Below are 13,931 nucleotides of genomic sequence, written 5' to 3' on the forward strand. Positions count from 1 at the left end.
CTAGGTTTCAAAAATGTTAACTTTAAACTCATATTTAATTTTTTATGGGCACCAGGGGACCTAATGTTAGGTGTTATACTTTGTTTGCTTAACAAAAGCATTAAGATATCTCTGTTGGAGCATTATAAATAGTAAATACCCTACTCCACAGGACTAGGATTTTGATAATGCTGCCTTCCAGTGAGGACAAAGATTTCAGGAGTAAGTCCCCCCAAAAAGGTGAAAAGTCATTAAAAAATTCAAAAATAGCTAACGTTTGTAGGCACATGCATTGCAACGGGAAGTACACTGAGTATTTTACATATATTAATTTCTTTAACCCCAGGATGCCAGCATTAAAAATATAGTTCTTAATTTAAATAGAAGTATTAAGAGTTAAACGAGTATATTGCATGTATCCTAGTCTCAAATATTTAGAAAATAGATGGATGGATAGATGAAAGAGAGAGAGAAGAAATATGTAGCCGATGTACGAACTTGCTATACGTTGGTAAATCTGGGTAGGAGGTATGTGGGAGTTCTGTGTATTGATTTTGTATTATTTTTACAAGTTGCTTTTATGTTTGAATTATTTCAAATAAAATTAAAAAAAAAAAAAGTGTAGTTCTTTCTAAGGCCAATCCAGGGCATTCAGAATATGGGCCCTGGAGCCAAACGCCTGAATTTCAGCCCCATCTCTCCCACAGCCTGGCTTGTGAACCTGGATTATTTACTCACTCTCTCTGAGCTTCAGTTTCCTCAGCTGTAAAATAGGATTAGTAAGGTTTTTATGTTACATAGTTGTTTTGAGGATTAGATGAGCTGCTGCAAGTGAAGGCTTTGTACAGTGTCCAGCACATTGGAAGGGTCCGTTAAATGTGCTCTGGGTTTAGTGATTTTAGCATTAGAGAGTTTTCTGTTGCTAATCTTGGGCATGTGAAGTCGTTCGCCCAGCCATGGCATTCCCCAAAGGAGGTGGCTGAGTGCTTACTGGATCAGTGAGAGGCATATTTGGATCAGCAGCTCTTTGTACTATGGTATCATGCTCTTTTGCTGACTTCTTTTATATGGAAGGGGAGCATTGGGTAGGGGTCTGCAAATTTTCTGTAAATGAAACAAATATTAAATATTTTAGGCTTTCTGGGTTGCATTTGGTCTCTTGCAAATCCTCAACTGCCAAATGAGCACTGCTGTGTTCCAATAAGACATTATTTATGGACATTGCAGTTTGGATTTCAGATAATTTCAACGTTTCATGAAATCTTCTTCCTTGATTTTTCCTGCAACCATTAAAACATGTAAAAACTATGGGCTGTATAACAGTAGGTGCTGCTGCAGCAGCTCGGCACTTGGCCTTTTCTTGCCTTTTGCAGAAGGTGGCATGACCAGTGTAGCCTTTTTTCTAGATTCCAAATAGTAAAAAAAGAGTTTTCTCCCACTCTTCCCCCTGGTCTCACCGAACTATCGCTGGAAGCTGTTCATCCTGGATTGGAGGATCTTTAGGGAGTATTGCACTCTTTCTCTGGCCAGGCAAGACATAGTTGGCAAAGAGGTTGTCCATTGAAATTTTGAACCCTGCACTTAGAGACTGCTATGTTATACTGTGAAGAAGAAATAAAAACCAGGAGTTATGTTCCCTCAAGATGTAAAAGTAACCAAGTTTGCTGAAAGGCACTGAAAAAAGTATAAGCAAAGGAAAAAAATGAATTAGAAAGGAACAGTGTCACTAAACAGAACCCTTTTGTTAGGACACGTATTGGCTACTGTTTTTAATAGTCTATCATTACTGCAGCAGAAATCAAGACAAGTTTCAAATTCTTTAGGTTTTTTTTTTTCTTTTCTTTTTTGCAATGGGTAGGGGAGATGGCAAAGAAGAGGTAGTATTGGAGTATGAAAATACTGTGTTCTTATTCTTTTCTCTTAGTTATATCCTTTAAAGGTATATATGTGAATAGATTTCATTCTGTTTGATCCAATCAATCCAGAAATATACATGCAAGGGAAGAAACAGTATTTACATTAGAAACTCTTGGACATTGTAATGCTCTGATTATGATTTCCTTTCCAGGGATGTCAACCTCTACTTCTATTTCAAGAGCAGTGGACTTTTGTGGAATGACATGAATAGCACTATTCCAAGAAGGCTGTTCTTGGAGCTAATCACCTAATTCTATGGGCGTTGGAATCCAGAAAGCCCAGGGGAGCCCCTTGTTGACCCAACAGAGCACAGCTGTTTCCTTTCACCCCAGGGACTGAAAAGATGGCCTTGACTCTTGGATATCATCACATAGACTCCTTCTGCTTTGATTTGGAGCAGAAAGCATCCTGTTTCATCATGTGTGTTTAAAATAATAATTTAAATATGTCTGATAGAAATAATGTGGATACTTTTACATACCTTGAAAATATTCACATTTTTTTTTATATCCAGATGGTATACATTAAGAAGGTTAATACTCTGCATTCTCTTAGACAATATGATATGTATACATATATATATATATATATATATATATATAAAATATATATACTAAATTCTTCTTTTCCTGGGGTTCTCCTCTGTTCAGATAATTCTCTTCTTCTTCTTTCTTTTTGAGACCTTTAAGATTGGTTGCAGCTATCTCATTTTTGAGAGATGGGGGAGTTTTTCACCTTTTTTATGTACTAGCTGAATTTTGAAATTTGCAAAGTAGGGGAAGTATTTTTCATTCTTTCTAGAATCTTGTATCAGGTACCTAATTTAATCAGACTAAGTCAGTCTTGTTTTTAACCTCAGTATATTTTACTTTGTGACCCAGTGCACAGAAATTTCCCTTTGCCTGAATTTTCTGCCACAATCTGTCGTTTGTTCAGCTTCGGCTGCCTGGCCAAATGTTAGAAAGCCTATGTCATTGTCACTCTGGCACACCAAGGTTTGTGCTTGAGCAAAGATTGTACATTTCATAGAGTACTCTTGTGCCTAATCAGTGCAGCAGCTCCAAGAATGCGAAACAAGCCCTGCTGTTTGGGTTTATTGTTAATATCATACTATTTTCTTTGAAAAACAGGGAAATATTTAAAATGTAACTTATTTGGAAACTATCCTTGTGATCTTTATACACTGAAACCCTTTCAGTCAGTTGAAAGTATAAATGTATTTTTATTAATGGAAGAGAAAAATACTGCAGTAGTTGATTGTGAGGTTCTGAATTTTATGTACAAAAATAATTACATACAAAGAGTAAAAATTATAGTGATAGCTTGAGAATTACTACCAAGAAAGTACAGTAGCTAATAATACCATTATATCCAGTGAAATTGCACCATCACTGTTAAGCAAATCATTAAATCCAAAAGAAGAAGAGGGAAGTCTTTTTTTTTCCCATCATCAGCACTTTTACTTAGTTTAGTATATGTTATAAAATAAATATATAACAATATGCCCTTTCTTATCACAAGTAATCTTTTATGTAACTAAAATTTATAGCCAATATTTTATATAACAAAAGAAAAAATTATAAATTACTGGAAAAGGGGCAACAATATAGGAAAATAATACATTTTACATAAATTATCGAGGACAGTGACAAAGAAAATCCATTACTTTACTCTCTAATTCAATTTTACAAAATAAAGTCAGTGCATATTATGAGTTGATAAGACTGCATTTTAAACACTATGGCCCTTTCAAAAGACTGTGGTCAAAGATGAAATGTTATCTCAGTATCATACATTATTCTTAGTTCTTAATGGGAGTTGAGCTTCCTTTCATAATCTTCTTTAGGTGGTGGTAGTTTGGCAAGATTTTCATCAGGAAATCCAGCCTTAGCGTCTGGGCCTGCGGTTGCCCAGTCTGCAGCCGGGGAAGGCAGTCAGCACCATAGATCGCTGTTTTAAGAGGCAAGTCTTGACCCCAGTCAGTTGCTCTCAGGAGGGAAGGAAAGCTTATTAACTGGGTAGCAGTGTCACCATAGGCAGTTGCTATGCTGGCAGAGCTAGTGCAAAATATCTTGCTTTTCCACAGACCTCATTTTAAAGAGAGCATTTGTTTATATTGTAGTAGTCCAGTCAGACTGCAGTTGGCAGTGCTGAGGACCAGGTAAGTCAAACTTTAAAAATTTATCTACAAGATTCCCAGACCATGCACCCCCCCCCCCCCAAAAAAAATTATCTACAAGATTTTTAATAAAGAAATTGTAAGAATAATCAATTTGAAAGAAATTTCAGATTTCCTCTCCTATCCCAACAGTTCATTCTGTGAAGGTGACTTTTGGCTATGGCAAATATTGATTTTAATATTTAGCCATTTGGCATTGTACCAAAATGTGTATTTGGTAACTTTCTAAAATAAACACCCAAATCTCCATCTGTGGCCATACCAATGAAACAAAAATTTCACAAAACCATAATTACTTTTATTATATAATTGGTCTTTTTTTTTGTATGTAGTTTTTTTTTCAATGTTATCTTTTCAGTTCTATTTAATTAGTTTCACAGTCTAATTATAGGTCATGCTCTGCAGTTTAAAAATGTTGAGTCTCACTGTAGTCTAGGAATGAGACAGGGAGGGGTTATTTTAGTATTTTAGTCCTGCAAAAGAAGGTCTGGAGAGGATTTTCTAATAATGTCCCATTTCTAGAAATGTAATTTATGAGCTCAAATGCATGTTAAAACTTGTGAAAAATGAATTAATTTTATTGCCAAACAATTTTCCATAGTGGTTCTACCAGTTTATACTCTTGCTAGCAGTATTTGAGAATTCTACTTACTCCACATCCTTGTCAACACTTAGTATTCCCAGTATTGTCATTACTTTTAGTTTTAGCCATCATGATAGGTATGATGTAGTTATCATAGCCATCTAAAATAACTCACTCTTCCTGAAGTTCTTAAGTAAATGAAGTAGGCCAACTGTCATAGGTAACTACATCTATTATTCTTGCTGTTTATTTGATGTCTTTAACCACTGCAGTGAGCAGTCCCTTTTTAATGCTATCTTGGTGGCTCGCTCTAGAAGCAGTCTCCTCCACCCCTCTACCAACAGAGGATGATGTAAGATTGGAAGTTGTATGCTGGAGATTGTAATCCAAAGGCCCTTTTTAATGTGGTTTTCGGAGGCTTATGCATGTTCTGTGTGCACACCTCAGAAAGAAAATTCTCTTACTCCTTTTCTCATAAAATCCTGTAACCTGGCTCCCCTTCCCTCCACTTTGTGTACCTTCCATCCCCATGGACAGGAACCAGTTTATTGAAGTCTGGGGTCAGCCCAATGCCAAAAGAAAACACAATGTTTGGCAGATGACCAGTGGACTTGTCCCTTCTCTATCGAGGAAGGTGGAGTCAGAGGTAAAAGGGAAGGGTGTTGGCTGGCAAGATGGGAAGCCAGCAAAGAGAAAAGCCATAAGGGCCTCTGCTGCTGGTGTAATGGGCATTTGCTTATCTTGCTGGAGTCCAGAGGCCAGCCCTAGCATGTCCTTAATGCCACTCACAAGCTGGTCCATGCTAGTGCCACAGAAAGCGTCAAACAGAAGATTGGGCCTCGTTCCAGTCTTAATCCTCGGTGAATTCCAGGGAGATTTCAGGGAATTCATGCAGTCTTCTCAGCTGCATTTACTCTGTTTGTTATATGTAACTAGACTTCCATGAGAAAATGATCAAAATGGAAGAAACTTAAAGCCATCTTAATTTAACCTCTTTGCATATGCAAAAACACAACCAATTCTATGATGACATTTGCGAATCTGCCTTCTTTAAACACATTCAGAACAGATTCAGCGCCTGCTCTTGATGGTCTATTAAGATGTTTATTGTTATTTTTTGAGATGTCTGAAAGGCAGTATACAATCAGTACCCTGATTTCTTCCTTTCAATATTCTATGTAATTCTGTAGACTTATAGAACATAAATCAAAGTTGAATTAAAATATGGTGAAATTATCAGTGAATCATTAATTATTAATCAGGGCTGTTAAACTGTAATCAAGAATGTCATCTATTTTTGTCTTTCACATTTTTTCATATTCTCTGGCTGTTTTTGTTGCCTGCTTTCATTTCTACCTACCTTAATTTTGAGAATGAAATAAGTTAAGGCTGAGACGTTTTATAATATATAGAGGCTAATGTCCCCATATTAATCAATAACCAGGATTGTGTTTGTGAAAGTGTCCTACAGCATTACACAGATAGAATGCTCCCTTGCCTGAGGAGAGCCTGGTGTTCAATGGTTAGCATAAATTAAAATGTAGATACACCTTCCAGTTCTGTTCAGTTGTGAAAATCTTAGTGAAAGAATCACGAAAGATGCAATCACAAAAAAATGAGTGTTTTAGTTACACTTTAAGATTTGTTTTACGGTTCTTTAATTTCTATTGAGTTTTATCGAAACTCATTAAGTTTTCATTGGCTCTTGTTTCTAAAATTAACTGCAGCACATCTCATTGCTGCTTCTTCCTCAAGGGAAAAAGCAAGTCTGTCATTACTGATTTTGGTCAAGAGTAGACCACTTCTTTGTATAACTTCTCTTTGGAAAGTTTGAAGCATCAAGGTAACGAATCTCCCCTTAAAGCAGAAAATATTTCTTCTGGCAGCTACTCCTTCTGCTTGACATACCTTTCTCAGTACCTTGTGGGTGTGGGTAAAAAAAACAAACTCCAAACAAAAACAAATCTTTAACTTCTGCCTGTTAACTTCTACCTAGAAGAGCAGAAGAGATGTGACACTGGGATTCAGATTGCAAAACTAGTTTTTTCTTTTGATGGGGGAATCTGAGCTGCAATTCTATATCAGGAAGTTTAGAACCAGGAGAATGGTTCCTCCTCACCATTCCCAAATGAAAATATCTTTGCTGTTTTCATTGATTACGAAAGTAGCACATGCTCAGTGTAATGGATGTAAACAATTCAGGTAAAGTGAAATGTGAGGGCCCCCTATAATGGGTTCTATCATTCAAGGGGGGTGTGGGGGTGTGTTTTTAGTTAACATAAATGGAATGGTAGTTGGCATACTCCTCTTTAACCTGCTTTTTAAGAAAAAATTGTGATAAATACAACATAAACTTTCCCAACTCATCCACTCTCAAGCATACACTCAATTCCACAGTGCTGCAGCCACTACCATCCTTCACCCCAGAGAAGCTCTGTGTCCGTTATGCACTCTCTCCCCATTTCCCAACTTGATGCTACCTCAGTAACCGGTACTCTACTTCCTTTCTCTTGAATTTGAATATGCTAGTTATTTCATATGAAGAGAATCATACCATAGCTTACCTTTTTTTTTTCAGGCTTATTTCATTAAAGATGTGTTCAGGGCTCATCCACATTGTAGCATGCATCACAACTCCATGCCTTTTAGGGTGGGTAATAGTATATATCATATTTTGTTTATCTGTTCATCTGTTGATGGACACTTGGATTGCTTCCATCTTTTGGCAATTGTGAATAATGCCACTGTGAACATCGGTGTGCAGATATCTGTTTGAGTCCTTGCTTTCTGTTGTTTTGGGTACGTATTCTAGAATTGGGATTGCCAGGTCATGTGGTAGTCCTATGTTCTATAACCTGCTTTTTACACAGAATATTTTATAGGCTCCTTTCCATGTCAGTGTCTGTGGACCTGTCTGCAGTATCCTTTTATAATGACTTTATTATGTAGATGAATCAGAGTTGATTTACACTGACCCCTCTTAATGGACATTAAATCATTTCCAGTTTTCTGATGCCCTAAACTTGCACTGTTTGATTTGCTAGCCACCAGTCACACGTGGCAATTTAAATGAATGAAAATTAAATAATACTAAAAAAATCAGTTCCTCAGTCACTCTAGCTGCATTTCAAGTGCTCAGTAGCTACATGTGACTAGCACAGATAGAGAACGTTTCCATCGTTGCATAATAATATATTAGACAGTGCAATTCTGTGTGCTAGGTACTGTGGTAGGTACTTGTATATGTCATACATGAAAATTCTTGTCTTCATAATACTTTCTATCAGCAAAAGTTTCTGAGTACACACTCTCAATAAATCTCTCTATATTTATGACTTGTACACGTAGTATTTCATTGCTAATGTTTTCTAAAGTGTATTAAAAAATATAATGAAAGAATAAGAATAAGATAAAAATATAAGTAATTTCTGAAATAATCTTTCTATATCCTACCTTGGTACTTCTGTTCTGAATGATGCTTTTGTACTAGATAATCTCTAAAGGTTTGTCCAGGGCTGAAATTGTGGATTGTTAGCACCTTTAAAATAGGTTGGCTTTGTTTTTTGGTATCTTTCCTAAATTGATTTAATTCATAAAAGACCATCTCTATAGATTTTTTATAGATTTTTTCCTGTACCGTCAGAGTTTGCTCATTGATTTTTTTATTCATTTAGCAAATATTTATTAAGTTCATACTATGTACCAGGTAAATGCTGGGAAATTGAACAAGTTAGGTCCAACCTTCCAGTGAGACAGGCCAGCAAATCAGTGATCACAACACAGGATGTTATGGAATTCAGAAAAGAGGCGTATAAGACAGACATTAGCAGAATGGAGAATAAACTTCATGAACATGACTTCCTCCTTACTTAGCCTTTGTACCCTTGTCTCTGTTTTGAGATTTTATGGAATTACATTTTTCTCCTCCAGGTACTTTTTTCACCCCCATGGTATTTTCTTTCATTTGGAAAATCCTAAATCCTAAATCATTAATTTAAGAATTAAATCACTATAAATTGTCACATTGAGTATCTCTTCATGTTAAGACACCTTTATATTTCTTACACCTAGATCTTAGGGTTGGAAGCACTCTAGATAGGACAAGAAATGAAGTATGATAAATTATGTAGCTCCTGCTATAAGAGAGAAGGAAACAGCACACTTCCCCAGAGGGAGAGGGAGGTGGGATGGAGAGGGAGGGCAGGCCATTAGCACTTGTGGATCTCATTTGGATTTTGCTCTGGGTTAAGTTGGAAGCCATTGGAGGGTGCTGAGTATAGGAGTGATTCAATAGTTAAGTTTTAGAGGAATCCCCACTCTACCTAAGGTGTGAAAAATCATCTAGGAGAGCAAGAGTGGAAGTAGGGAGGAGAAAGAAACCAAGAAAGGAAACCCATTCTCACTGACTTTTCTCCCTTAGATGCTAGGGCCTTCTGCCTCCTTTACATTGTTTTACATTCATTTAATGAAAAATTTTATATACCTCCTATGTGGAAAAAGCACCTAATTCCAGAATAAATCTATCACATGGAGATTTAACTAGAGAATTCTGAAGGATTTACAGTGGATAATATCATTTAGAGCAAATTCAGAAATGAAATAATTGATGGTGTGTTGTTTCTTCCTCTTTTTGTTTCTTTAGGACAAGTTAAAGTCTTCAGAGCTTTGTATACATTTGAACCCAGAACTGTAAGTATTCAGTTTTTAACTTTCAAACTGACATAAAAACCTAGTTTAATAATTTAGATATTTTCCCTAAATGGTCTGCCTTATCTTTAATGACAAACTAATTCACAGAAATGAATGTCTGATCATTTCCCACTGCAGTCCAGAAATCTGAAAACTAAGTCCCTGGACTGATTTGCTTATCCTTCCCATCTCAAGATGGTGCATCCATCTTGCCCCGCTTCTCCCAAGCTGCCACACTGCCTTCCTGAAAATCACCAAGTGTCCTGAATATAAAGTGCACTGATCATGTCTTAGTCACCCTTTCTCTGAATCTCATGCTAACCTTTCCCCATTGTCCCCTTGAGTCACTTCCTCAAGTTGCCATAACAGTGCTTTCTGCCAACCTCCCAGAGCACTTTTTTTGATTTATGTCTCTGCTGTATGCACTTCCTGTTGTTATAGTTTCTGGTGTCGATCCATAAATCTTCCTCTCCATCTGTCATTTAGTGAGCATGTATTATGTGCCAGCACTGGTCCAGGCCTTGGGAATATTGCAGGAAACACACAAAGGATGGTCTCACGGAGCTTGCATTCTAGTGAGGAGAGACAGATAGTAAGCAGATAAACCAGCAGGACTGTCAGAGGCTGATAAATGCTATGCAAGAAAATAGAGAGGATAAGGAACAAAGAAGTTAACAGAGAAAACAGTGTTATTTTCGAAAGGGTGTTCAGGGGTAGCCTTTCTAAAAAGGTGACATTTGTGCAAAAGCCTGGAAGAAGAGGAAACAGCAGATGCATGGAACATCTTTGCTGGGTTGTAGAAACAGCGGGATGGACAGCATGGCTTGGAAAGTAGTGAAGCTGGGAGAGGGAGGTGGGATGGAGAGGGAGGGCAGGCCATTAGCACTTGTGGATCTCATTTGGATTTTGCTCTGGGTTAAGTCGGAAGCCATTGGAGGGTGCTGAGTATAGGAGTGATTCAATAGTTAAGTTTTAGAGGAATCCCCACTCTACCTAAGGTGTGAAAAATCATCTAGGAGAGCAAGAGTAGAAGCAGGGAGGAGAAAGAAGCCAAGAAAGGAAACCCATTCTTACTGACTTTTCTCCCTTAGACACTAGGGCCTTCTGCCTGCTTTATCTAGGCTTGCCCTGGACACTGTTATCCCCTAGGGACAGAGGCATCTCAGAAGGTGGCATATAGCAAACTGTGCTGACCATTGGTAAACTGAAATCAGGTCAGGGCCTGCCTTCACGCCCTACATCTGTCATTTATTCACTGTGTGCATTGACTCAACCTCTCTGCCATCCATTGCCTGTTGTGAGCGTGGAATAAGATAAATATTTAAAACCTGCGACATGGTGAGCATCAGTTCACGGTAGCAACTAGTGTAGCTAATATGGTGTGTATGGTATTCCGTTGAGTTTTCCCAAGACTTCATATTCCAAATGTTTCTGACACAAGAAGGGTTAGTTGGCTGGGATGAGCTTCTCATTATTTTTATTCTTCCCACCAAGAGGTTCCAATGACATTTCTTCTGTGTTAGTGAGGTTGGGAATTGAAAGGGAAGTGTGAGACCTGGAAGTCATTGACATTGTCCCCTGTTCACAGGCAGGACTATCATTTCATTCCTCCGATTGTCCTTATCAACTGTTTCCTAGGCTATGTGACCCCTGGGGAGGGCTGGAGTAGGGGAGCAGAGGTAGGTCATCAGCTCACAACCTGGTCCGTTTTCCACTGCCTCCTAACTCTGGAATAGAATCTGCGTTTAGTCAGTTTTGAGGCCTGAGGGTACTCTTGGCTTTTTCTTCTCTTTCCTCCAGTATCCGATGGGTCCTTTCTCTTGCCCTCCTCCTCCTTTTGTTTCTCACGCCCTTGTGCCTTTACTAGTTTCTTGAATGATTCTCCAGCATGCATACTCCAGCTGCTATATTCTATCTGTAATTCTGTTGCCAGATTGATTTTCTTAATATGTTGCTTTGATCTCATCACCGTTTCAAACCTTATTGAACTAAGGACATAATCTTTCACAGTTCAGCTCTCCTTTCCAACCCCATGTCCTCTGCTCCTTCCCCTTCTTAGAACATCCAGTCTAGGTTTTCTCACTGAAGAACCCATCTCACAACCTTTCAGAACTTGTGGCATTGTTCCCCTTTAAACTCAACTTAAATACTTCCTCTTTCATAAAGAACTCTCTGACCACTCCAGCTAGATGTAGGATTCCTTTCCCATGTTTAAACTTCTGCAGTTGGTATTTCAGTCCTATAGTTGTCATCTAAAGAACGAGATGAGCACAAGGGTTCAAAGCCTACAGTATGTTTTAGAACCAGCTCTGCCTCTCAGCAGCTGTGTGATCTTGGAGAAGTTACCTAACTTCTTTGTGTCTGAAACTAATAATGATCTCATAGGGTTTCAGTGAGAATTAAGTGAGATTAGTTATGTAAATTATTACTATTAAGAAATAATTATTACTATTAGAAGGAGTAATATAGTAATATTGCTGTATTAATTGATATGTAACAAATATTTTTTGATTGGTTGATATCTTGATAACTTTATTTCCAGTTCTCCTCCAGGATGGATTCTCTCCACTGCTATTTTATCTTAGTTATTATTGAATGCAGGAAAAAATAGACATTTAGTTCATTTGGATATTTTTAATTTAAATTTTAACTGCATTTTTTTAGTGTTACTGGTCACAAGGATCCTAGGCTGCTGAGCAGTGCTAATTGATCCTATATGTATTAGGTGGGCAGTAGTAGCTTCCCTGAACTCTGCTTCCCCCATACACTGCCCCTTTCTGTCAATCTACAATCCAGCTATAGTAGCATCTGGCAGAGCAAGCTGTCTCCAGCTCCCATTGGCCATACTGACTGGTTAGTGTTCATGCTGGACCAATTGTTAAATATCTTGAATATCCTCTGAGAGCTAAATTAGTCTTAGATTTCTTTTCTGAATGGGGGTTTCTGTTGGGCAATATTGGAAGGCTTGTTTGTTCTCTGCCCCCTCCCCCAGCCCCCACCCCCATCACCAGTCACTGTCTTAACTGAAGGGATAGATAGATTTGCCATGATACATCCTAAACTGACCTGGCCACCTTAATGTTACTGACACCAGGAAAGATCAAAGGGCTGAGCTGGACTCAGAGAGAACCTTGCTGAGAGATACAGCATCCTCTGGACGTCCTGGGCCCAGTTTTTAGCTACTGTTCCATGGTCAAGAGGTTGCAATCCTCAGCCTTGGTAATCCACCGAACAGATAGAATACTGGCAGCTTGTGGCTCCTGGCCCTCCCTGCCAACCATTTTTCGTCTGTCTTACTTGAAGCGAGGTGGTAGTCCTGGAATGACCCAGCTGTGTCTGGCTTTTATCTTTCCATCCAGTAGCAGCATCTTACGAAGACCTGGCTGGACTGGACAGACCAGTGTAGAGATGCTGTGATGGGGAGAGAGCAGCATTCTCTCTATGCCTGGAGGTGTGTTGCTCTCTACAGGGAAGCCAGTGGGACCTTGTTCTGATCACATAAAGTTGGCTGAGCACGGCTGGATGCAAGGCACCTTGTGTAGAATTGGAATCTAAAGGCTAATGTAGTTGCCCAGGCCCGTCACTCTCTCACTGTGTGATTTGGGGAGGTTCTTCTACCTCTCTGAGCCTAGTTGAGAAATGGCGATCATACCTGTGGCCCAGTTCTGCCTCATGGGTTGTTGTGACGATCAAGTGAGGTCAGCTGTGCGTCACAGGTGTAGGTGCCCAGAAGCAGGTTGTCTGCCAATGGTTTAGCATCAGGTGCGTGACAGGCAGGGGGTGGCTCCCCGTTTCCTCGGACGCAGGGCTCTCCATACCGGACCCCATCCCTAAGTGCGGTGGGGGATGCCACACGGGCACACAGGGCCGGCCTGCCGGCGAGCCACCGCTTTTAGTCTGGTTCGGTCACGAGAGCCAGCGATGAGTGCGCATGCCCACTCCAAGTGCGTGGCCGCCCCTTGGTGGCTAGGAGCAGGGACTCCGGAGTCTGCCTGCCTGGGTTCAGGGCTGTTTTCATCTATAGTGTGGTAACAGGAATCGTTCCCACCTTATAGGATGGTTGGCGAGCATGAAATTAGTTCATAATTTGTAAAGTCCAGTGCCTGGCACTTAATGAGAACTGCACCAGTGTTTATTAGAAACCTCTGTGGAAAATTTGATTTTTTTTTTCCTAATTAATTTTTGGGGCCTCTGAATTGACAATTCTGTCAATTCAAAATATGTCACAGTTTTTCTAAAATTTTTTCATAGAATATATATATTTGCAAAAACCAAGAAAATTAATATGTTAGATTGGAAATACATGTTAAGGAGATTGTACTCATCGCCATAATATCCCAGAGACCAATGAATTGCTTATTAAGAAACCTTTGTGGGTTTTCAAGGAGAGAAGAATGGAGGCATGTGGTTAAGAACCAGAGAACAAGCTGGAACTAGAGACATGCATATTCGATTGTTTCATTATTTTCCCATTTCTGGTCCGTGAATATTATGTCAGGCATTTAAAAGCAGATCCTCACTGAACAATTTATATTAGGTGTCCTACTAGGGTTTCTTAATGGAAAATGTGAATATTGTAGCTAA

General features: G+C 38.9%; 1 protein-coding gene across 1 annotated transcript in view; it reads left to right on the top strand.

Moving 5' to 3' along the window:
• OSTF1 (osteoclast stimulating factor 1) overlaps nucleotides 1-13,931 on the top strand; it is a 49,261-nt gene that overhangs the window by 13,802 nt on the left and 21,528 nt on the right. The window contains exon 2 of the mRNA XM_077148444.1: nucleotides 9,301-9,347. Coding sequence (XP_077004559.1) covers nucleotides 9,301-9,347 — 47 coding nt within the window. The remainder of the gene's footprint in view (nucleotides 1-9,300; nucleotides 9,348-13,931) is intronic.

Source organism: Tamandua tetradactyla, chromosome 2 (assembly GCF_023851605.1).
Source record: "Tamandua tetradactyla isolate mTamTet1 chromosome 2, mTamTet1.pri, whole genome shotgun sequence".
In the NCBI taxonomy this organism is placed as follows: Eukaryota; Metazoa; Chordata; class Mammalia; order Pilosa; family Myrmecophagidae; genus Tamandua; species Tamandua tetradactyla.